The sequence below is a fragment of the Nanorana parkeri genome, unplaced genomic scaffold, assembly GCF_000935625.1.
Source record: "Nanorana parkeri isolate BGI_ZX_2015 unplaced genomic scaffold, ASM93562v1 scaffold70, whole genome shotgun sequence".
In the NCBI taxonomy this organism is placed as follows: Eukaryota; Metazoa; Chordata; class Amphibia; order Anura; family Dicroglossidae; genus Nanorana; species Nanorana parkeri.
Window position 1 is genome coordinate 1,595,839 of NW_017306338.1, and position 24,658 is coordinate 1,620,496.

The window sequence follows — 24,658 nt, forward strand, 5'->3', positions numbered from 1 at the left end:
GGGCTTTAGGTGGGGTCATTTTTGAAACATTATACTATTGCTGTATATTGTGACATGAATGTATTCTTGCAAATTTAAAAAGTTACTGAAAGGTCCACTTTAAGCAGATCATCCTTCTCGGCTCCATCATTTTCTCAGGTTGTCTGGTGACGATATCTCAGTACCTTTAATGGTGATAGCTCTTACCTTTTCACCCAGGTCTGCCCAGTGACTAAAGAAGCAAGAGGGGAAAAGATGTATGTTTCAGTGAAGCACAAAAAGAGAAAAAGTGACCAGGAAATTTCTGCAGATTTGCAGAATTTTCAGATGCTGATCCTGGACAGCTATGGATTGTTTCCTGTCTGGATTCCGTTTTTATAGGTAATGATTCTGGATAGCGGAGTGGAATGTTCAAATGACAGGCTGGAGCTATGCTCAGAATGTATCCTATGTTGCTACCATTTGGCTTCCACTGGCTAAAGTGAAAACAAAGAAAATGACTTCTAAAAATTACTATTAAAAAATAGTTAAAAAGAGGACAAATGAACACAAAATGATTGAATAATATGTTCATAAACATTTTCTACCAAAAGTCAAATTTCAAATAAAAATATTAAGCGAATAATAATTTTTGTTTTAGATTTTTTTTTGCACAGACAAAGAAGCCAATGTGAAAATTATATAATGAAATGTAATCCTTTATATAACTCTTAATGTCTGATAACTGTAACATTATTACTGCAATGATTGGCATATGTTCTTATGGTAAAAGTGAATAGTATGACTTTGCATTATCCCTTTTCTGGAAATGTTGTTAGTGCAATGAGTCATTAGACTTGCAGTGAAGAGGTTAACAAGAAAGCATCCTTACGTGTGGTATGGGAGCACTTCCAGCTCGCAGACTGCGAACACTGGGAGGAGACAAAATTTGCAGCCAGATAGGATTGCTTACCAAAAAAACTTCCTAGAGCTGTCAGAAAAAACGTGGGTTAGAGCTACAAAGGAGTTGTATAAGTACACACTCTGGGAAACACTACGCAAGGCTCTTCTTTGGCAGTGTATCTCTCAGCTATGAGGAGGAGCTCAGTCTTTCATTGCACTGGAATCAATTTTAGCATGGCAATGAACATGGTTCTGGGGTTGATTACACACTGCCTTTTGTTGACCTTGGTAAACCCAGTGGTGGGGTCTCACCTGAAAGGGATGGAAATCAATGACAAACGTCACCACAAAATCCAGCATGGACACTGCAGCTACACCTTTCTTTTGCCTGAGATAGAAAACTGTTATCCACCCCCAGCTGACTACCAGGTATCCAATTCATTACAGAGGGATGCGCCTGCACAGGCTGACCTCCACTGGCCCAGCAAGAGGATAGAGGAGCTAGAGAGCATCATGGAGAACAATACACAGTGGCTTCACAAGGTAAAAGCACTACAATAATGAGTAAATGCTATAGTTGCTGTTTTTTCAGTCTTCTTACCGGGCTTGCTCCATAATCTTAGTTTTGTTTAGCTTTTTCATGTTTTAAAAATCAGCAGCCCTAGGTCCTAGGTCCAAATTCTTTCATTTTCCAGTTTGTACTAAAAAATACAACTGCTGTTGCACACTATATATATATTGGTATTTTGTATTTTAGTGTGGAACAGGGTTTTGGTATGGCACAACCCTCTTCCACTGACAGTTCATAATCGAACATATGACCTATTCCATTACATGTCATACTCTTAAAGCATATGTAAAGCTATAACTTTTTCTTTTAGATTAGGGAAGGGTTAAAATCTCTATCAGGTTATTTTTTTGATGCCTGTGTTTTGCTGGGTAGATCTTCTTTTCTGTTCTACAGACGAAACAGCAAGTCAGAGGAAAGCTGTCGAAAGTGAACAGAATTGTAATCTTAGTGAGTTGTCACAGGAAGTGTCCCTATTGGAGAACCTTCCCTCCCTCTTGCTCTAGTGACAACTCAAACATTTTTGAGAGGTGTATCTCCCCAGTGGAGACACACAGCCATAAAAAAATTGGCAAAGGGTCTAACCCTTCCCCACACCATCTAGAACTAAAAAGAAAAATATTTTTGCCTTTATATACACTTTAACTTGAAACTATGAACAGTTTTGGCAATAGTGTCATTTTATTCCAATCTTATTATAGATGTGTCACATCAAAGAATCCCCAAAGCAGTTCCCAGTAATAGAAGAGTTAATATACAGTACTTACCTTTTTGGCTGCCCGTGTCACTTATCTATGCTTCATGTAAGCGCTGCGGCCTCCATCAAGATCTTCAGCATTCAACGTTTTCAGGAGCCTCAGATGTCTGTGTCCTCTACGAAGCTCTATTATTCCATCCTCCAACCCCTATGTTATTACAGGACACAGCAGTGACACAGGGATTGGAGGATAGGACTACAAAACGCCATGGGGGACGCAGGCATCTGATTCTCCAAGAAGTGTTGCATGCTGAAGATACTGACGGAGGATGGAACGGAGATAGTAGACACAAGCCCCCAAAGAGATAAGCATAATACCTCTTCTATTACAGGGAATAACGTAACACGTTATCACAAAAAAGCTGCAGGAAATACAGGAACAGTTTTTCTCAGCATCAGCCAGTCAGTTTATTATAAAGTCCACTCTAGAAACTGAGGGCTAATTCCAGATTGTTACTATGGACAAGGGACCCGTTCTTTAGCTCCAGTTTTGATAAATTAGGCTCGTTGACAATTAATGTAATGAATGTGTAGCAACATTCATATATTATATTACATGTCATAATTTAACACAGTCTAACTAATAAATGAGAAGGGGTGCCTTTGAGGTCTTAATAATGTACAAAGAGATTAAGTGGGAAGCAGGCACAGCAACCATTAAGTGTTAGCTGTGATTTTTCTAACTCGTCAGAAAAATAAATGTAATATTATTATAACATTAGCTGATTAACATTACTTAATAATGCTCAAAGAACATTAGTAAAGTTTATTCAATGTCACTAAATGATTCCCTTTAACTGATGGGTATTCCTAAAGAAACATCCCTGTTGATCTTCACATTTTGCTGTGAGTTCAAGTGTCCTGCAATATACAGTAAAGCTGTTATTACAAACTTTCCTATACTGGATACTTTACTAATGGCAGGAGTGTGCTCAAATTTATATGATAAATTGTTTTCCAAGAGAGGGTTAAAGTGTGACCAATATAGATAAGGTTACAAACTGAAAAGTGAATATAAAGAAAAATCACTAAGACAGAAGGTAGAAGATAAAAGTCTGGTTTATGCAGTGATATCAGTTACATTTTGCAAAATACAATACTTATATTTTAAGTATAAAATAATAGTACATTTCGGGTCCGAAAGTCTATTCGGTTTCGCACAAAATTTGTTAGTGGTAGTCTGTACACATTTTCTTTTCTGTGGACGAATTTTCGTTGCAGCAAAGTGACAGACAAAAATATTTAAAATGTTTATAGTCTGCAGAAGAGAACAAAAAAAGCGTGAGGTTCTCCCCCATTTGATACAAGACCCTTTAGGTCTGATAGGAATGGTAGGAGGGACCCCCTCAAGTGAAAACAAAAAAAGTGCGTGGGGTTCCCCCCAAAATCCATAACAGGCCCTTTAGGTGGGAATTTTAAGGGGTAACCCCACCCCCAAAATAATTGGGACAAAAACGTGGGGTCCCCCCCTAAAATTCCTACCAGACCCATGAACCGAGCACAGGCCCGGCAGGGCAGGAAAGGGCGGGGGCGATCGAGCCTTACCAGGCCACGTGCCATCGGCATTGGGAGGGTATCCCCATGCTGATGGAGACAATGGCCTATTCCCAACAACCCTGAACCTGTAGTTATGGGGGTCTGTGGGCAGGGGGCTTATTTGCATTGGGGTACCACTTTAATTAAGGGGCACCCAGATGCCGCCCCCCCCCCCTTTTGAATGTGTAAGGGGTACTTGTGCCCCTACTCATTCACTAAATCCTTTAATTGTAAAACAAAGTAAATTTTTGACTATTCCTTTAATTTAAAAAAAATGGCTCCATCGATGTAATCCAGCGTCAATCACGATGCAGGACTCACACCGACCCGCTGAAATACAAAAAAAGTCCCGCTGCACGATGACCTGTCCGAACCCGACTCGCTGCAAAATGTCCTCTCCTGCCCAAATGTAAACATGGGCGGGGCAAGCCGTGACGTCACAGCCAGTTTTTTGGCTTGGTGTTGGGGTCATTTGGGGTCATTTGAAGGAGAAGTATTGGGAGAGTAATATGTACTCTTCCCAATACTTAAAGCCGGCGTGTGACACTGCATCTGTCACATGCCGGCTCTATGGATCGAGAGCTGAGTGATCACAAACTGCTGATTGCTCAACTCACAGTCTTCTCCCTGCAGAGAGCGGTGACTGTCAGTTATCATCCCCCGCAAGGATTCTCCCCTCCACACTCCAGCGCTCATTGGAGGGCCAGACAGGGAAGGGGCCTCTAGAGAGGCAGAGCCAACTGTCAACTCAAGCAGTGGGGTAGATCTCTCAAATATATAGCCTATTAAAATTAAATGCTACATTTTAGTTACAGTAGGGGGAATTTATCAAAACTGGAGCAGACAGAATCTGGAGCAGTTGCCCATGGCAACCAATCAGCTTCTCTCTTCTCTCTTCAGTTTGTTCAGTTAAGATTTGAAAATAAAAGAGAGAAGCTGATTGGTTGTCATGCACAGCTGCTCTAGATATTGTCTGCTCCAGTTTTGATAAATTCCCCTCATTGTCTTTTGTTTTTTTTTGCATTTTTTATATATTTTATTCCATGAGGCATTCTTGAGCACTATTTTACTACTGGATTCAATAGACTTGCCATATACTTGTTGGTAAAGTTGCTCTGTGGGAACAAGACTGAGCATGCCACTATGGATATTTTCTTTGACATGTGGCTGACTGGCTGTAGTGCGCATATCATGACTTTCACAGACCTAGACAGATTAGGGGAAGGAGTTCCAGAGGATATGGGAGGCTCTGGAGAAATCCTGGAGGAGAGCATGGGGGGAGAGGAGGGAGTTAGAGAGCAGGAAGTCGTGGGAGGAGCAAAGAGGATGTGTTGGGTGATGTTTTAAGGTGGTGTAGTTAGGGAAGAGTTGTGGATGGCTTTGTAGGTTGCAGTTACTATTTTAAATTGTATTTGTTGGGTGAGTGGAAGCCAGTGGGGGGATTGGCAGAGAATGGTGGGGGACACTTAGTGGTTGTTCCTGTTACATAGCAGTTACTGGGGTTGGGGCAAAACATACTAAAAAGGTGGGGTTGGTGACAACTGCCAGCTTTTGTCTTTTTATATTACTTTTTTATTTTAAAAAAAGTTGCTGTAACTGTTTATAAAGTCTTAGCGGGAGTTAGTCTTTGCCTCTCACTTAAAGTCCTTAGAAAACTATAGGACCATCTAAAACTACCCTGCTGTGCAATTTCACTGCAGAACAAACACTGTCACCCTTTTACAGGAAGTAGAAAATAGCAGATCTACTGGCAGGATCAACAGGTAATACAACAATGTTACAGGTATACTCAGAAATCCTGAAACTGCTGGGTTTATGTTTGTGACAGACTGCATCATAGATTGTTACTTTTTATTTTGCCCATAGTTACAATTTAACACCAAATCAAAGTTTTTACAAATTCCATGAAAGGTGCAATAGAAATGAATCAATCTTCTCTGCACCAGATTGTTTTGTACAAATTTTTGGGGAACAGTATGGGTTAATTAAATCCAACACAGCTAATGTACTACGGTCATTAAGAATGATTGGTATATTGCTGTAATTTGAGAGGATTCGTAGATATAATAATTGTCTCCCAATTCTGACAAAATCGGTCTGATTGGACAGCAGTCATTATAATGCTACTGTCTAACTTCCTAATTGTTTCCTTCTGTAGTATATACTACTGGCTTGTAAACACAGCACTTCATCATATCATGTTTCTGGTTGTATACCAAAGTTGTGTCATTATGGCATGCACATAAGAAAACATAATGGCAAATAAGATTCACAGTACAATAAAACATTTTAAGATTTTTAGAATTCCAGAATTAGCAGTTTGGGAGGAGGGAAGTCTGGAAGACAAAACCAACCATAAACTGCCTGAATCATTCATCCATTACATGTTCACTGATGACACAGTGCTGATTAGCGTACTTTCTGCAGATCATTTCCAATGTCAGTGGCTGTTAAATTTTGTATGTGTTCAGTAGTACAGCTTAATTGGATCACATCACATGACTGATACAAAAAAGACCCTACCTTCTACTGCTCTATCGCTCAGATGACAAGACCTATTCAGACAGAGCATCTGCACATGAAAAAAAGCGCTAAAAGAGATAAGAGTTTTCCTGGAATGTATTTGCATTTATGCAGCAGGACAAATTGTGAGGAGGTACATTAAATCAGACCTTTACCCATATCTTTAAAATAACAACAAACACACCTTTAGAAATGTTTAGTAATGACAACCTACAAACACATACATCTAGATAATTGCAGACTTTGTATTCTCTGTACACCTTATTTCTCTTTTCTTTCCCAGTCTTCTGACAGTGGCCATGTTTACTAAGGGCAGATTACTAGATCTCCCTCTTAATTCCTGGACTTCTGGCACATGTGACTAGGACATGTGACCATGCACATCATCTCAGGGAAGGAAAATGCCTTTCCCTGAGATCTGGTGAGATTACAGATGAGATTTCCCAGCAATGCTGTGCTGATGTAACCTTCCCAGGATGCAACACTTTGGCAGATTACATCATTTGTGCCAGAACTGGACCAGGAAGTAGATGAACTCTATTTGTAAGCAAATGAAAAACAAGTTTGTTTAACTAATGAATGTAAGATTATTTCATATCATCATGCAGAGCTGCATGCTGCTGTAATTTGTAGTAAAAGGGGTGAAGGTCCACTTTAACCACTTGCTGACCAGGGTGTTTATACCCCCTTCCTGACCAGGCCATTTTTCAGTATTCAGCGCTGCGGTACTTTGACTGACATTTATTCCGTCATGCAACGCTGTACTGAAATAAATGTTATACCATTTTTTGGGGACAGATAGAGCTTTCTTTTGGTGGTATTTAATCACCACTACGGGTTTTTTTTTTACTGTATAATAAAAAAAGAACCGAACATTTTGAAAAAAAACCTGTTCTCCCTACAATATGTTATAAAACATTTATTATTACCAAATTTTTTGTTAAAATATAAAAGACGGGGTCACGTTGGGTAAATAGACACCAAACATGTCAAGCTTTAAAATTGCGCGCACCCGTTAAATCGCAAAAAAACTACCACACTCAAATTTGACCATAGCCGGCGCTTTAAAAGCTTTTACCGCTCATCGGTTTAGTGTTATCAGTGATTGATGACCCTAGAATTATTGCTCTCATTCCGACGTTCGCGGAGATATGTAACATGTGCGGCGCAATGGATGTAATCTGCGTTTTCATAGGCGGGCTTGACACATGTTTGCGTGTGCATGTGGGGGCCCCCTGCATTTTTTTTATTGCTTTGATATGTGATTTTTTTTTTTTGTAACAATCCCTATGTGATAGCCAATTTTCAGTGGCAGGTCCTCTTTATGGAGACATCAGGGGTCTTTAAGATGCCTAATGTCACCTAGGGACCCCCAGAGAAGCTGATGAAGCAGAGACCTGCTTCACCAGCTTCTCTCCTTTTTCTGTACCGGAGAGTGACACTGAATGCAGGCAGTGATGTAATGCAGAGGAGATGAGAGGAGATCAAACAGAGCTGGTGTACTGAGCTCCGTTTGATCTCCGGACGCAGAGCTGCTGTGCTGGTCCCGGGCTCACACCGGGAACAGCGGAGCCCGGGATCGCCAGCAGCGGCGGCGACGGAGGGGGACGCACACCCAACCGCATATTACAAGCGATCGGGCGTCTCAAGGTATCCTGCATTACCTACAAAATTAGGCACAATTATGTAAAAGTGAGAACAATTTTGAATACCAAGGATGATGGGGAACAAATTAAAGAAGGCAAGAAAATAGTTACAATTAAGTGTGCAAAATAATTATTCATTTTGTGTACAAGAAAAGACATGACATATGTCCATGCTTGATAGCCCACCTTGTTCTGCCTGGCCTACATCAAATACAACACCTAATAGACATTGTTTCTTTCCGAATAGATACTGATATGAATTTCGTTAAATTCAGACATTTGGATGCATCCAAATTTCCGAATTTGAACACATCTGAATCCGAACGAATCCGAATGTCTGTTTAATGAAATTCGGATCCATACGAATTTCGTTCAAAACTAAACTAAATTGGACATGTGACTGTTCTCTGGCCAATCAGATTTTTTTTTTTTGGCTGTTCGGGGGTTGCATTACAGGCAAGGTCATGTGACTTTGTTCTGAAACAAAAGTTCGTATGGATCCGAAATCTGAATAACGAACCGAGTCAAACTTCGGGTACGAAATCCGGTAAACGAAATAAATAAAAATCTGAATTGATACGAAACTAAACACATTTTTTGCGAGGTTACATGTCTAACACCTAATATATAATACAAACCAGACAAAGAGTAAAAAGCCTGGATTTGATCTAATGGTGTGAGAAATATTTTAATCTAGTAAACCATGCTGGTACATGTATAATGTCATTAGACTAGAGGTTAATACTTTGCTAGTACTGAAAGTAGATGATACCAAAGGACCTCAATTCGTCTTTAGGCACCTTGTATGTTTATTCCCTTTTATCTTGCTTTTTTCTGCTAAATATAGCAAGCTAAACAACTACAATATCAATGCAAATTAGTAAGCTAAACGTGAGATTGTAGTCCATCCCAGGAGTGAGCTTGGAGCGGTTTCTACTTACAACACACACAGGGACTATGTGGAACAAAAGTAGGCGCCCTCCAGAAGGGAGGACATTGTCAGCACCAATTCAGAGATGATTTGAGGATCTACAACCGAGTGATACACAAATAAGATACATTTTTGGTAATGGTTCGAGTACTTAAATGCATTTTTTAAGATTTAACCCCTGAGTTTAGTTTCACTTTAAGGCAGGTGCTCTGCCTATATATAGAGCTTGCAGATAGAGTATTAGTCCTAAAGAGGCCCGCAGCTCAGCCAATGGTTAGCCAGACAAAATCCTGAAAAGTGTGGATACTCTAATGAGGGGATTGTACATGTGGTGGACAGCAGTGATTTTCTGCACAAAGGTCATCTGCAATCTATGGATACCACTGTGTACTAACCCAATCCTAATTGAACTCTCGAATGCAGCAAGGCTCATTTTGATCCTGTCAAAAAATTATTGCATGCAAGGCTTGATTGTCTGTGCATATGTTTCTGGCCATCAATCATCAAGTTGACATTTAAGGTTTAAAAGAGGACTGCACTGTATCGTCACAAGTAAGATGCCTGTGGGGGGCAAAATTGTTTCTGCGCTAATATGCTTGACCAGCCAGCAGTATGCTGCTAGACACACATCATTTCATATAAGTATCCAGGGACGCTAACAAAAAAGCAAAGAAAATCTGCCTGCCATTTGGACACATATGATGTCAGAAAGGGGGTATCAACTTTTTACATGCAAATAACTACTACCATATGTCTACATCTTATAGCATAATGTGAAATATCCAACATTCATATGCTATATCTTTTTGTTTGTTTGTCATAAATAAATAATTTAATAAGCCAGTTCAAAGGACAGCAGTAATGTCCAAATGCATTAAAGCTGAACTCCAGGCAAACAACAAAATACGCAGGTGAAATGCATACAGGTAGTTGATTTACCTGTCAAAGAATTTGTATTAAGGTGCCCATACACCTTACGATTATCAGACGATTTTCATATGCGATTGACTTTTCGGCCGATAATCGTATGTGTGCATTGCATTGTCCGACCGACAGTACTGTACAATCGTACGACTTTTGATGGTCAAGCCTGTTTGAAAACTTTGCTAGATCGTATGATTGTCGTAAGGTTGCTGGCGTTTCCGTCCGTCGAAAGTCGTACGATCTACACTGCGCTTGCGCTAACGAAAATACGGCAAATCAATTACCGCATTTCGCCCAGGTGCTTTTTCGTTAATTGCGGCTAAATTAATCTTGCGATCATCAGGGCAGGATGGGGCTGCCGTACGTAAATCGTACGACTATTCGATCATCGGATGAAAAGTTTTGTCCGATAATCGTAAGGTGTATGGGCACCTTTACTCGCCATCAAGTCCTAAGATATATGCAGCTCTGCCACGCAGCACAGCCTGTCTAGAAGGGGAGGGAACCTGAGTTCTCTATGCTGCAATTTCACTTTCACGTACAGGTTGCTTCTCCACCCCCCCACTGGACAGTTAAAGGAGAAGCAGCACACTTATAAAGTCAATCTCTTGGTCACCCGCTTGTATTTTCTGCTGGTGTGCACCTCCCCCACCGCCGCTGTCGCCGCCATCGTCGGTCCCCAGAGCTACTGTGCACTGTGCGGGCCAGGACCGGCATGGCGGCTCTGTCACCGGAGATCAAAGGGAGGTCAGTACACAAACTCTCCCTGATCTCCTCTTCGGTGTCAGAATGCAGGAAGTGATGTATAATACATCACGTCCGCATTCAGCTGTCATTCCCAGCTACAGAAGCTTGGGAGAAGCTAGTGATGCAGATCTCTGCTTCATTAGCTTCTCTGGGGGTCCGTAGGTGACATTAGGGGTCTTGGAGACCCCTGATGTCTCCATAAAGAGGACCTGTCACGTAAATTGGCTATCACATAGGGGGCTTCTTATCCACCTAAGTGATAGCAATACATTTAAGTGTAAAAAAAGTTTACAAAAATAAAGGAAGCATAAAAAAACTACATCACATATAAAACATTTTTTACAAAAACAAAAGTTTTTTTCAAAGTGGGTAATAATAAATGTTTCATAATTTAGTGTAGAGAAAGTTTTTTTTCAACATTTTTGGTAATTTTTCCTTAATATAGTAAAAAATAAAAACCCCAAAAGTTGTGTGCTTAGTAATTTGTTGGCAATTTAGTCTGTAGGTCAGTTAGTTACATAGGTAGATAGGTAGTACGTTATGAAAAAAATTGTGTTATTAATTTAGTCTGTAGGTTAGGTCGATAGGTAGTGTGTTGCTAAATTATGCACAAGTTTAGTTTGGAGGAGGAATATGCCATCTTAAAACGGCACTGACACTGCATTGTTTTTTTATGCAGGTCAGTATACTGACACTTCCAGTGACATGTCATTGCTGCTGCACTTTTTCCACTAAAGGGACAGCAGCCGCTGGCTTAATCACACACATAAAAACACACACGGCCGTAAATCACACACATGTAGTACAAAGTACAATATATCCCCTCAAAGCCCGCTCGGTATGGGATAAAGTTTTATCAACTTTGCGGGATCAAAAGTGGCTATACGTTTGCCTTCTGGGTATATGAGGGGAAAGATTGTCAGCTGGACCACCCCGTACTTGTCAAAATGCCCTGTATCGGGCCCGATTCCGATGCTAGCATCGGTATCGGGACATCCCTATTAAATACCACCAAAAGAAAGCTCTATCTGTCCCCAGAAAATGGTATAAAATTAATTTCAGTACAGCATTGCATGACGGAATAAATGTCAGTCAAACTACTGCAGCGAGGAATACTGAAAAATGTGGACAGAATCTGGACAGGAACAGGAAGGGGGTTTAACACCCCGGTCTTCAAGTGATTAAGGCTTTAGCTGAGAAGTGAAGGGGATCTCTGCCAAAGAACAACGTAACAGTGTAGGGAAGTCTGACGAGGTGACATCTCTCATTGGATCACCATATCACTCCAAACATGGCGGACAGTGTCAAAGCTATAACATTTACAGAAGCGTATTTCTTGAGACTTCACTGATCTTTCATCATGTTTGTATTTCAGCTAGAAAGTTATATTCACAACAATATCAGAGATGAGGTAACAGACTCTGAGCGATCAACTGTGCAGAACCAAACAATCAACATGCTGGAAATCGGAACAAACCTACTAGCTCAAACTGCTGAGCAAACACGCAAGCTGACCGATGTAGAAACTCAGGTATTACAGACTGAAATATATTGGTATCAATATATGACATTATACGACCTAATCTGACTCCAAGTGTTTTAATAGTGACTTATTCCTTCTTAAGACCTCTATGTCTGGCCTGTGTAGCAGATACAATCACCACAGACAGTCTTCATCAGTTACCTGAACACACCAAATACGTTGCATTCACCAATATCTTTATTGCATCCAAATGGGTCAGGAAAACAGCAATATTTCTCTCCTCACCTCCATATGTCTTGCAGCAACAATAGCAGGGACATATAATGAGAAAGGAGGAAATGACATCATACAAAAGGGGAGGATACACAGAAAAATAAGTGTAATAATAACAATGACCACAAAGTGCCAGCACGGCACAGAATAAACTATGACAATACACATAAGATAAACACTAATGCATTGCAAAAACACTAATTGCACTAATTACATTGCTCATACAACTGCAGATGGTGGCGCTCAGCCATAATCTGTTTAACCATTGAAATAACTAATACAAGCTGCAAACAACAACATTTTATACTGTACATAACTTCACTCCTTGATATGCTTAAAGAACAATTCCAGACAAAAAGAAAAGGCATTCACTGAACTACTAAATATTGACAGCAACAGATATCTCTATACAGGTCACTAGCAGAGCAGTAACAGTCTTCTTTCTGGTCTGAATTCTGTGCTACTTAATTTCTACTCTCACTGCTATTTGTATTAAGGCCCCATTCACACCAGACCCAATGCAACCCGTTTTTCAATAGATATCAATATATTACATTGGAAGGTAACCCAAAAAATGAAAGGGTGTGAACGGGACCAGTTCACACCTCTCTATTCCGATGTGTTGCATTATGTTGCGCTGATAAAAAGTACAACACGCACTACTTTTTTTCAGCGCAACGTACTGCAATGCAGTGGTGTGAACATTCACACACATTCATTTTTCGGTGGTCTTTTGTTAGGATCCGTTGAAAAATATATGACAAGGCAATGAATCGGAAGCAAATCATAAGGTACAGTCGCAAGTCAACGGACCTTCCATTGACTCATGATTACCTTCCAATTTTGGTGTGAACAGGCCGTATCATATTTAAAATTTTCTGAATGAAACACTAAACAACTCGGCAGGTAGGCTATGCTCATTGTGTACAATACCTTCATTTTTATTTTTTATATTTGACTGTGGTGTTTAATTAGTGATATGTTACAGTTCTAATTCATATAACATGTCCCTGTGCTTCTTTTACATATTTTTGTTTTCTTTCAGAGTTTCTGCTTTCTACATCTGACAAATATTCTTATAATTTTCCATTCATGGTTCCTGTCCTCTTCTTGAGTCTATTTAGCTCCTATTTACCACTTTCTTCTTTAAACTTTCCTAGTTCTGGTTTCTGTTCCCAATATTTAGATTTTTGGCATCCGTGAACAGCTTCTGTTTTTTTCTTTTAACTTCTGATAATCTTATATTGTTTTCAAATCATTTCCACTCCCTTTGTTTTCATTACGTTACCAATTCAGTGTTCTCAGTAAGACTGATTTGTAAAAACAAAATAAAACAGTTCAAGTGGGATCTGCAGAAACCAAACGAATATGTTTCCATTGCAGATGAGAAAATGAATGTTAGTATCTTAAAGGGTTTTATGGACATCAACAGTCTTTTCCTTTACCCAAGGTTTCATTAATGTTCCCACCGTATCTCTTCTAATGGTGGCCAAACACACACCCATTTTAAGTCATTTTGACCACATTCAACTAGCTTCTATTTCCAAAAACAACATAATGGATCCATGTAGCCTGCCACTAAAGTCCCTCCAAAGTGAGTTTCCCTCACTTTTAAAGGAATTCCTCTCACTTTATGTTGTGCCTATGGGACTGGAACTGAAGGGAAATTGTCTAAATGGGACACAAAAAAGTCAAATTATCGACAATTTAGCATGTTCTTAAAGCTTTAGTGTACATTGCAGGTTATGAACCAAACAAACAGACTGGAAATCCAGCTGCTGGAAAATTCTTTATCAACAAACAGGCTGGAGAAGGAACTTCTGCAACAAAGCCAAGAGATTAACATGCTGCGTGAAAAGAACAGGTAAGAGGAATCATCTTTAAATACTGTGCAGGCTGCCCTCTTCTGTTATGTTTTTCTTGCAGAAAAAGTCATGTGATGTCACAAAAAGGCTATGGAATGCATCACGCTTCTAAATTGATTCCTATTATATGGTTCACATTTATAGTACTGGATTCTTGACTCCTTTTCTTTTAACTTGGAAAATTTTACAAACTAAACACAAATTGTAATAAAAGTGGCACATGGCTGATATGGCCTTTCCTAAGAAGTACATGGTCATATACTGTATGTATGTCTGTTCTGTGTTGTAATATACTAGAATTCTTGAATGTGTTAAAGCAGGATCCCATGGAAACAGCGAAATACACAGTTGAGATACATATTTGTACAACCTGCCGAAGGACTTGGCAATTTTGTTGAGTTAAAGGAGTTGTAAAATTATAGCATATATTTTCCTGTTATAACATCAGCATTGTAATCGGAATACATATTATAGTTGTTTCTGATAATGCAATCAAAGCTTACTTGAAAAAATCCTTTTTATGTAGTGAGTGCTGCCTTCTGTCTGCCCGTCACTTTCAACAACTTCCTGGATTGCCAGTGTACATTGTATATCTTTCCCTGCTCTTTGGTGTGATGTAATTTCTAAAGAATACATATCCCATCGTGCATTGCTTCCAGCAAGCAATGATAATCTTACATTGTTCAGTCGTTGAGTTCAGAAGGCAGGCTCTGTGAGAATGATGACACAAGGAAGTGTATATTATATTCATAGGGCTCAGTCAAATTGTGTCAGTTCATTGAGGAAGCACATCCTACGGGCCTCTTCAATAAGTATGCTTACAAATTTTTTAATCAATATGGTTATTAGGAGTAAGATACAACTTAGGGAAATAGAATATAGCAATAGATATTTAGTTTTAGTTTTTGACCATAGATGCCATCCTGCATAGGTGGAAAGATCACTTGCTGATTCAGCTTTCTTGATTTATGGGCCAGATCCCTGCTAATTCGACAGGGGTGATGCTATATCACCAGAATATCCAGGGTATAGCACATATGGCATATGCCCTGGGCACCACTTGAAGGGGGGGGGGGAAATCTGCTGCTCCATGGGTCAGCAAAAGTTTGCCAAACCAAGGAAACAGCTGACTTTCTCTGCCAACCCCTCTCCCTTACACTGCTCCTTGCCCAGTTAGCAACCAGGGACACTTGGGCCGGTGTCCCACCCAGCTCCTTGCAAACAGTGACTTCATTGGTTGCCAGGATCTAGGCAGGACACTGGCCAGAGCATTTTTAGCCGGGTGGGGAGATGTGTAAGGGCCATACATATCTTCCTGCTCGGCTCTTAGCATCCAGAGAGGGTGGGGAGATGTGTACGTGGGTGGGACACCGACCAGAGCATCCCAGGTTGAAAAGAGCCGGGCAGGGCAATGTGTATGGCACTTGCACATCTCCCCGTCTGGCTCTTGGCAACCTGAGAACGCTTAGCAACCTGGGACGCTCTTACCGTCGTCCCGTCCAGCTCCTGGCAACCAGTAACATCACTGGTTTGCCAAGAGCTAGGCAGGTCGACAGGGGCGCAATTTGTTGTAGATATGACTCTGCATAAGTGTGTCACTTGTGCAGTTGGACTGTATTGTTGAGGTGTGTAAATCACGACATTAGCTTCAATAAATGACAAATTGTTTGGTAGGTAAACAGTAAACACACATGCATTTAAACTGCATATTTAGCTGTTTGCAGCTTTCATTTCCTTCCAGTCTGCCACTACCTGCTGCTCTTTTTTTCCTGGTTCTGGGTTATATAACCTCTTTGTAGATTACACAAAAAGCAGGATTGTTTAGCTACAGATATCTGTTAGACTTCTAGAAATATAGGCTGATGTTGCACAGATCTAATATGCTCTCATATTTACAGAACTCATTCTCTGTTTTGTATTTACATTTTTTTCAGTGAATGCAGGAGATCTGGCAACACAAATATGATGTATGTTTTTTGAAAAATAATGAAATTTAGTCAACTTTGCTACCCACATTAGATCAATAATGTTATGAGCTGGTTTTGTTTTTTTTGGGGGGTCAGTGGAAGGCCAGACTTTTCATTGTCATAAAGAATAAACAGCCCAGCCCCACCTTTGCTCTGCCCAAGTGTGCTTTCACATAAGTAGAGCCTGAGCGTATGGGGCAGACTGGACATAGGGAGACGAGTGATACATAACTCACTCAGGATGTGGAAGATGATTAGTGCTTGTTGGGCTTTCAAGGGTTTTATGGGTACAGGAGGACAGTGCAAGAGACATAAAATATGCTGACATCTTCTCTGGCCTGCTTTTACTTTGTGAGTTTCAAAGTAAACCTCCTGTGACAGGAACATGGAAACTGCATTTGCTGATCTCTTCTTCTAGAAATGCTAGCTGCCTGACGGTCAAGCTGAATTAGTAGTTTCAAGTAGTTTTCAGCACTTTCTGATTTAATGAGCTTAACCAGTTATGGGCATTTTCCAAGTACACATGGTGGTATGTTCTTCAGCTAGTTCATCTTCTCCTGCTGCTGCTTATTCTGGCAATTCCTGGCTGTCAAAATAACAGCTGGGACTTGCTATTTAATGCAGCTACGGATGCAGCTGAAATCTTTTCATATACATGCAGCTTCAACCTGTAGCTAAAAAGTACATGGCTTTAGTTGTCAAAAGCTATAGTGCATAAAAAAGATGAGAGCACCACAAGACATGAAGAAGTCTATCAAGAATTTAATGGTCACTGATAGTAGTCAAAACAATTATGCAGTTTTATGAAGAGCGTATTTGTTGATACCATTAGTTTGATATTAAGTAACTTTTCAGGATGAATTAGACACAGACAGTAGGATATCTAGTACAGTATATAATAGAATATACACAGATGCAGAGTACATGATAGACTATACATAGATACATAGATTTTAATATTATATCAATTTGATCAGTTAAATTATATTTATTAATGATTTCCTTTACGAACCATGTCTTTTTGCTAACTGAATGTACATATTAGATGTTTTTGGATTAGTTACTTTTCAAATGATTGTTTACTATACTGTACACTGGTCTTTTATGTTTGTAGATGCTTAGTTGTATATGTTGTTTGTTTCCTAACCCTGATCAAAGGGGAGTGTTGAGCACCCAAAAGGCATTGGCTGTTTTGACTATTTGCCATGACCAGTAAACTCTTTCTGGACTTGCTGGCGCTTTCATGCTTTTTATGCACTATAGCTATTTCATGGACCCTCTGGGAGACCCATTTTAACAGAGAGCTGCATCAAGAAGTTAGACTCCCTCCTACTTATCCATGAGGTCCAGCGCTCCACAAACATTCTCTGTTGAATAGATACCAATAGGGAACACTGCATTAATTTTCTCCTGGGTTTTGTGTTTCCTCCAGGTGCTCTGATTACTTTTTACATTTTAAAACCTAGTAGGAAATTAGCTGCCTTTCACTAAAACTGGTTCAAACATCTCTGGAATCAGGGACTGATGTGAATAGTTCTATAAAATAAAATCAATATTTAGAACTATTCACATCATCTAAATTGCAATGGAAACTATGCACTGTTACTAGTATTTTGCTAACGCTAAATAACAATACCCAGTGTTAGACTGACCATCAAACCAGATCTTCCCACTAAATGGACATTTGACACAAGTAATTTAAAGAAAAAATGATTTTTTTATGATTTTATATTCTCTTTAGCTTTTAGCTTAGCTTTTTTTCTTTCTGTCTATGTCCCCACTGCAGAGATTCACTGTCTCTATTTGTCCTGATAACCATTGTCACTGGGACTGAAAATCCAAACTTTTGAGTTTGAAGTCTTCAAACTTTGAAGCCTTCCAGTGGTTTTAAAGAGGGCTTGCCCCACTTTAGAGAGATTTCCTCTCTTTTCCTGTGTTTAGGACTGAATATGAAAGGGAAATCTCGCCAATGGGACACAGATGGCAAAAATATCTGCCAGGAATGTTAAACCTTCCTTACTCTATTCAAAATAAAAATAACTTTTGGCTGTAGACATTTTTTTACAGGGTTTTCATAGACTTTCATTTTACAATCTGGAGGTTGATTATGTTGTGGCTTCAGTTATTTCTTCAGAGTACTTTAGACATATTTTAAATGAAGTTCTGGTCAAAAATGATAATCCAAAAGGTGTGTGAAAGACTATGAGAATTATGTATAACCCTTTTGCTCGCTGTGTGATTTTCTAGTTTTCTGGAAAACAGAGTCTTGCAGATGGAGGAGAAGCACCGAGAGGAAATAGATGTGCTGAAATCTGAGAAACTTCATGTAGAAGATGTACTTTCCAAGCAGAGTGGCCTCATCGGGGAACTGGAGCAGCAGCTCAATGATGCAGTGCATAACAACACCATCTTACAACGACAGCAGGCACAACTCATGGAGACTGTGGGCCAGCTAGCCAGCCTGGTGTCCCAATACAATCGTTAGTACCAATCTAATGCTTTCATAAATGTTGGTACAAATGCCAAAATGTAGATGCTGTTAGGTCTAAAACCAGAAGCAAGCAAGTGCCATACATATTATTTTAGGCCTTATTTATTTAACCACTTCAGATCCGGTACCTTCATGGACCAGAGCAATTTTTACTTTTACACTACGGGCCTATTTATATGGATATAAATTTGTCATTACTTAATACAAAAAGTTAATAAAAACTAGACTTTCTTTATGGCAATATAGCATTAAAAACATGCATTTTTTTCTATGTAATCTATAGGCATAAAAGATATAAAAAGGGGGGAAAAAGTGTTTTTTTGTTATAAATTAGTATTACTGTGAAATTTACAATTTACTCATACAATTTACTCATAATTTCTCCCATTTAAAATAACACAAGTTATGTTTCTGGCACAAAGTATGGCAAAGTTATTTGCAAAAGGAAAACGTTTTTTTTCCCATTTTACCCATTTTTTTACACTACAAAAAAAATAACAAGCAAAATAAATGTATACCTATGGGGAGAAGGGGAGCAAGAAGTGAATTAGGGCTGATTAGGGTTAACTAAAGGATAATAAGTAGTTAAATATGAAAACAGTTTATTAAAAAGAAAAAAAGTTTTTTTTTATAGGAAGTATGGGGAGAGTAAAATATACTTTTCCCAATACTTAGATCCGGCGTGTAACACTGCAGCTGTCACATGTCGGCTTTCTACATCGAGAGCTGAACGATCATAAATCACTGAATGCTCAGCTCACGGTCTTCTCCCTGCACAGAGCGGTGACACCACTTAGACACCGATCCACACAGGTGCGGGCACAGCTGGCTTTGGATCTAGAGAAGCAGATCCAGCTGTCAATCATTTCCTCCCTCGACCAAAACAAGCAATTAACCCTTGCAGTGCTGGGGTAGCTCCACTGCAAGAGTTAAACAAATCCCCGGAGTTCTTTTTTAAAATATCAGTTTCCTAAACATCCAAAGTGCTCCCTTATTTTCCATAAGGGCTCGTTCCCAGCATCTGCGGCACATTGCGTTATGGTACGGCGTGCTTTACTGCAACATGTAGCAATGCACTTTAAATGCATTCATGCAATGTGATGATATTAATTTGATTGGCAATCCCAATGAATATTGCTGACGGATGTGCTTTGCAGCCCAATGCATTGTGTGTCAATGCGCTAAGGGTTTGTTCACACTATGGTGTTACAGTAACACACACTGCAATGAACAGTATCTTGATGGGGTGTGGTGTCATTCATTCTGAATGGCCCAATGTACCTTCTGGGAGACATAGTGCGTAGCATTGCGGTGCGCTGACAAAAAAATATGCATGCACCATTCTTTGGCAGGACACAGCAATGCACATTAGTGCATTGCCACATGTTGCATTGCAGCAAAGTGCATTAAGGTGCAATTCAAGTGAACGGCGCTGCATCGCACCCAGGGCAGCCATCAGGGGGGTACGGCCGATACTCATGTAAGGGGCCCGGGCAGCCCGCCCGGGACCCTTACATGAGTATCGGCTGACAGTGAAGAGCGAGGAGGCGGACAGCCCCTGCAGCGGAGGCCTGGCCCTAGCAGCGCAGGGCCCCAGCATTGCCGCTCCATCGGCTTCGAGACAAGCTGGGGCCTCATCAGCGACGCTGCTCGTGGCATCACTTCCGGCCAGTCCGGCGGCAGAGGAGGCCTGGTGTGCAGGTAAGAGGAGCTAGGAAGGAGGGAGGGGGATGCAGCCCTGACCAGCCTACCTTAGAACCCCTTCAGAGCCCACTATAGACAGTATCAGATGGGCTGTGCAGCATCTATGGTGGGCTCTGCAGGGTCACTCTCAGGTGAGTCCAGCGTGTCACTAAGCCCTGAGTCCAGCGTGTCACTAAGCCCTGCGTCCAGCGTGTCACTAAGCCCTGCGTCCAGCGCATCACTAAGCCCTGCGTCCAGCGCGTCACTAAGCCCTGCGTCCAGCGGGTCACCAAGCCCTGCGTCCAGCGGGTCACCAAGCCCTGCGTCCAGCGGGTCACTCAGCCCTGCGTCCAGCGGGTCACTCAGCCCTGCGTCCAGCGGGTCACTAAGCCCTGCATCCAGCGGGTCACTCAGCTCTGGGTCCAGCGGATCACTAAGCCCTGTGGCGGTGCCTAAAGCCGTGTAAGGGGCCCCAAAATTTCTGATGGCTGCCCTGATCGCACCAATGCGTTCAATGTGGATTGCAGAGTAGTGTGAACAGGCCTTAAAGCGGATCTTTACCCTTATAAACTTATTATTGCATCCAGCTCTCTGAGCTTATCTAGAATTACCTTAGTTTAGTATGTGAAAACTAAAGCATGTTCGGTCTACTAGGAAGTTTTTGTTTTCACTTCCTGGTTTTTTTAGGCAGCAGTGACACCGCAGGTGCCTTAGCAGTGCACCGTGGGAAGGCAGCATCACTGCTGCCTTCCAGGGACATCTTTAGTATGAAAATTGGGATTGTGCAAAATTTCGTGAACATCTCGCACAATTTTATTTCATTTGGGACGTCCTGGGTTAAGGTCCTCTTTAAAGGTTCTGGTATAGACTGTAATGAATGCAGAAGAAGCAGATGAGAATTTACGTGACAAATAATAACGGTGTGTAGTGCTTTCTGTAAAGCTAAGTATGCGTACTGAATGATTGAATTACACATCAGTTGCAACTTTTAGTATAGTGTTAGTCGATCCCTAGTGAATTAAATCTTGTAAAAGTGGATTGCTTACAGGAATATGTAGAAAGTCGTGAAACGTATTGCTTCCTACTTATTTTCTGAAACAGTAATACACAAAATACATTTATTGCTACATAGGTAAAACTTCACGAGTCATAAAACTTTGCTTATTTATTAGCACTTAAAGTATGTAAGCCTTGCCAAAGCTGCACAGATGTCTCCCCGAGGACAATGGGTAGCAAGACATATGACTGTCATCTCTAGCACCAGGTAGGGCTTGTTGCTACTTTTCCTGCAATTTTTCAATGGACTGAAGTGACACAAATAGCACTATCCTCAACGAGAAGAGGGATGACTGACCAGATCAAGGCAAGATTTCCCAACAATCTTCACAAGCAATATAATGTGCTTCCAATGTTGGAAGCACTTGCCATCTTCTCCTAAGGGTGCTCCTAATTGGCCTGAACCTCATCCCATTTTTACATATGGTGAAATTTGGCCATTTATGCCTAGCCCAGGAATCCACAGCAACCAATCAGCATTAGCTTTAAATGTTAAAGTGTAACGAGAGTTAGGTAATAAAAGGTTAAAATACACATGTGCTCAGACTATATATATTAAATTATTTACACATTCTTAGCAAGCAGTAAAAATAGATTTAAAACAAACCATCCCTGGCCACTCTAGTTGGCTTTACTGTGAAGTTATTTACTCTCAAAGACCCTAGAAGATTGCAAAAAAACCCTGAACTCTAAAGTTGGGTTTCAGTTGGTTTCTAACAGCTTAGAAACATCTGCTGGTTGTTTACATTGCAGGACAGGCAGCCAAAATCTGCTCCTTGGAAAAAAAGCTGAGATTTCAATGCCGTTGTTGTGAACTATAAAAAAATTATTCCACAATGCTTATAGATACAGAGATGAATTGTGGTCTGTTTGTTTTAAAGTGCTTTTACTGTTTTTTCAGAACATGTAAATACTTTAGTATGCATGAACTGGGAGCAGGTTCACTTTAACATTTAATTGTTTGTTCCCAGATAAATAGAGACAGATCTCAGATTCCTTGAAATCAAAAATATTATTTATAACTATGGAATGTTTATACTGCCTATTCTTTCTGGAGTCTGCACTTAGTCACTTTTTATATATGGTTTTCCTAGATATTCCAATCATACCAAAGGAAGAACAAATGTCTTTCCGAGACTGTGCAGATGCATATAAATCTGGACTAACATCCAGTGGAATCTACATGTTACGCTTTTCCAATTCTACAGACACAGTAAAAGTAAGTAGCTGCCATATTCAGTGAGTGTAAGCAACCTGTTCAAGTAGTATGTTTTTAGAATGCTCCAGTTCCAAATTTAGGAGAAAACATAATAAGCATGGATGGACATTCAGTTCCAGCAGTCATCCATGCCTGATTCTCTCCCCAACATGCCCTGCAACAAACACCCCCACTCTGAACCTGTCTCTGCACTCACACTCCCCCCCATTAAATGCTTTATAATCCTCAAATTTACAGGACTATCCACAAAAGGGTGAAGAGTTTGGAGAAGGCAGGAAAAGTGAACAATCTAGGACAACATAGCTGAACTGGAAAGTGAGCTGAGTTGGAGAATGTTTCCAATTCAGCTATTTTGACTTAGATTGTTCACTTCTCCTGTCTTCTCCAAACTCTTCACCCTTTTGTGAATAGACCTGTTCGTATTCTTACCAAAATACATAAGCACCTGAAGTAAACATGCATCCAATACCCCGATAATTCCCTGCAGCCAATCACATAGGGATTTGGGATTTGTACCCCACATAAACACAAATCCCACATTTAATGCCCTGCATTCTGTTGGAAATACAACAGCTTATACTAATGTACCAATATGTATTTTGAGCAGTAGATGGCGCTGTAGTGCAATGTAGTCTATGCTAGTTTTCTATAGGTATGCTTATACTGTATCTATGATATATACAGGAAGTTTTATCATCTGCTATGTTTCCTGCATGATGCTTTATACACACATGTAATGTCCTTGTAAGCAAGTAAAACTTAATTCAGCATTCCTCAAATCTCAGTGCTTCATCTAAACACATAACCAACACATTCAACACACATAACCCCCTGCTCCTACTCCCAGCACCAGCAGCCCTTCAGTAAATGAACAGCAAGATAACATCAAATACTATAAAGTCATTATGCATGTGCTTTATGCAGCCTTCATTTATTGAAATAGTAGAAACAAGATCTTATGAAAGCAGTGAATGGTTACGGTTGGGGCAGGAGAAATTGGAGACTCTCTAGAATTATTTTTTATAGGCAGAGTTTTTAAATATCAAATACATATTTGTCTAATGTGTCAGCAACTTTATATCAGGTGAGCAGCTTAATGTTCAGCAGTGCACTAATATTGTGACAGAGCGTCAAAACTCAAAAGTCCATATTCTCATATCATAAATGAAGAAAAACAGAAAATGCTAAATTGTTTAAAAAAGGGCATCAAACATTTTCAGCACTATCTTAAAAAAGGAATTTTCGGCAATCCATATGGGTACTTACAGAACATGTGTTAACACTAGAGCTTTTGATGAATAATTGTAACTGTTTAAAGTTACACAGAGCATACCACATGGCTGTACATGATGATGATATTTTACTGCTCAGATGGTTTCCGGGGTGAAAAAATGAGCATATAATGCATGTTAACATGCCATCAATAGGTTATGAAAAGAGGAAAATAGTGCTAGTTAATAGCACTTAAGTGGAACTGAATTTATGTCTTGTTTGACAAATAAGAATTATGCTGTACTGGAGAAACTACTTAATTATATGGATGATAGATTGTTCATTGTGACAGGATAAGAGGTGTGTAGCACGTAAACTTGAATACTGCTAGAAAACGGTAATTACTGGGACCTCAAACACTGTGCATTCCACATGTGCAAAGAATTTGACCATTGCAAAATGGAAGCCACCTGCTTCTTCTGTTGAATAGTATTTAGCAAACGTTTCACACTAATAGATGGCAGTAGGCACAACACTTGTAGATACTTTTACAAATAACAGCAAACAACTCAGCAACAGTGCATTGTATTTTTATTTTTTAACCTCCCCGGTGGTCTGATTTTTCCCAATATTTCTTGCTTTTTAGTGTCTATTTTTTTTCCGTTTTTCTTTTTTTCATTTCCCGCTGGTTCCGCCCCCTGCTCGCAAGGGACGGAACCCGGAAGACGGATGCCAGCATCGGCCGGAGGACACAGCGCGGCTCGTAGGGATAAGGTAGGTGAAGTGCTGTGTGATCCCGAGTGTGGCTCGGGGTTACCGCTTTTGGTACTGAAAATTAACCCCGAGCCACACTCGGGAATACCGCCAAGAAGGTTAAAAGAGTAGATGGTCAGATTCTCACCAAGAAAAACAAAGG

At 40.2% G+C, this 24,658-nt stretch overlaps 1 protein-coding gene across 8 annotated transcripts in view; it reads left to right on the forward strand.

Moving 5' to 3' along the window:
- Positions 1–1,095: 1,095 nt before the first annotated feature.
- The window catches only part of LOC108804717 (angiopoietin-2-like), a 37,023-nt gene continuing 13,460 nt past the window's right edge, over positions 1,096–24,658 (forward strand). The window contains exons 1-7 of one of the 8 annotated variants that reach the window (XM_018576577.1): positions 1,097–1,404; positions 11,869–12,024; positions 13,992–14,113; positions 18,329–18,547; positions 18,637–18,648; positions 18,865–18,886; positions 22,426–22,530. In XM_018576577.1, the coding sequence (XP_018432079.1) occupies positions 1,102–1,404; positions 11,869–12,024; positions 13,992–14,113; positions 18,329–18,547; positions 18,637–18,648; positions 18,865–18,886; positions 22,426–22,530 (939 nt within the window). In that variant the 5' untranslated portion in view covers positions 1,097–1,101. Of the gene's footprint in view, positions 1,405–11,868; positions 12,025–13,991; positions 14,114–18,328; positions 18,562–18,636; positions 18,649–18,864; positions 18,887–20,328; positions 20,355–20,537; positions 20,541–21,513; positions 21,520–21,979; positions 22,006–22,405; positions 22,531–24,658 lie in introns of all 8 variants that reach the window. The other 7 variants (XM_018576573.1, XM_018576576.1, XM_018576574.1 and 4 more) reach the window with 7 other exon arrangements.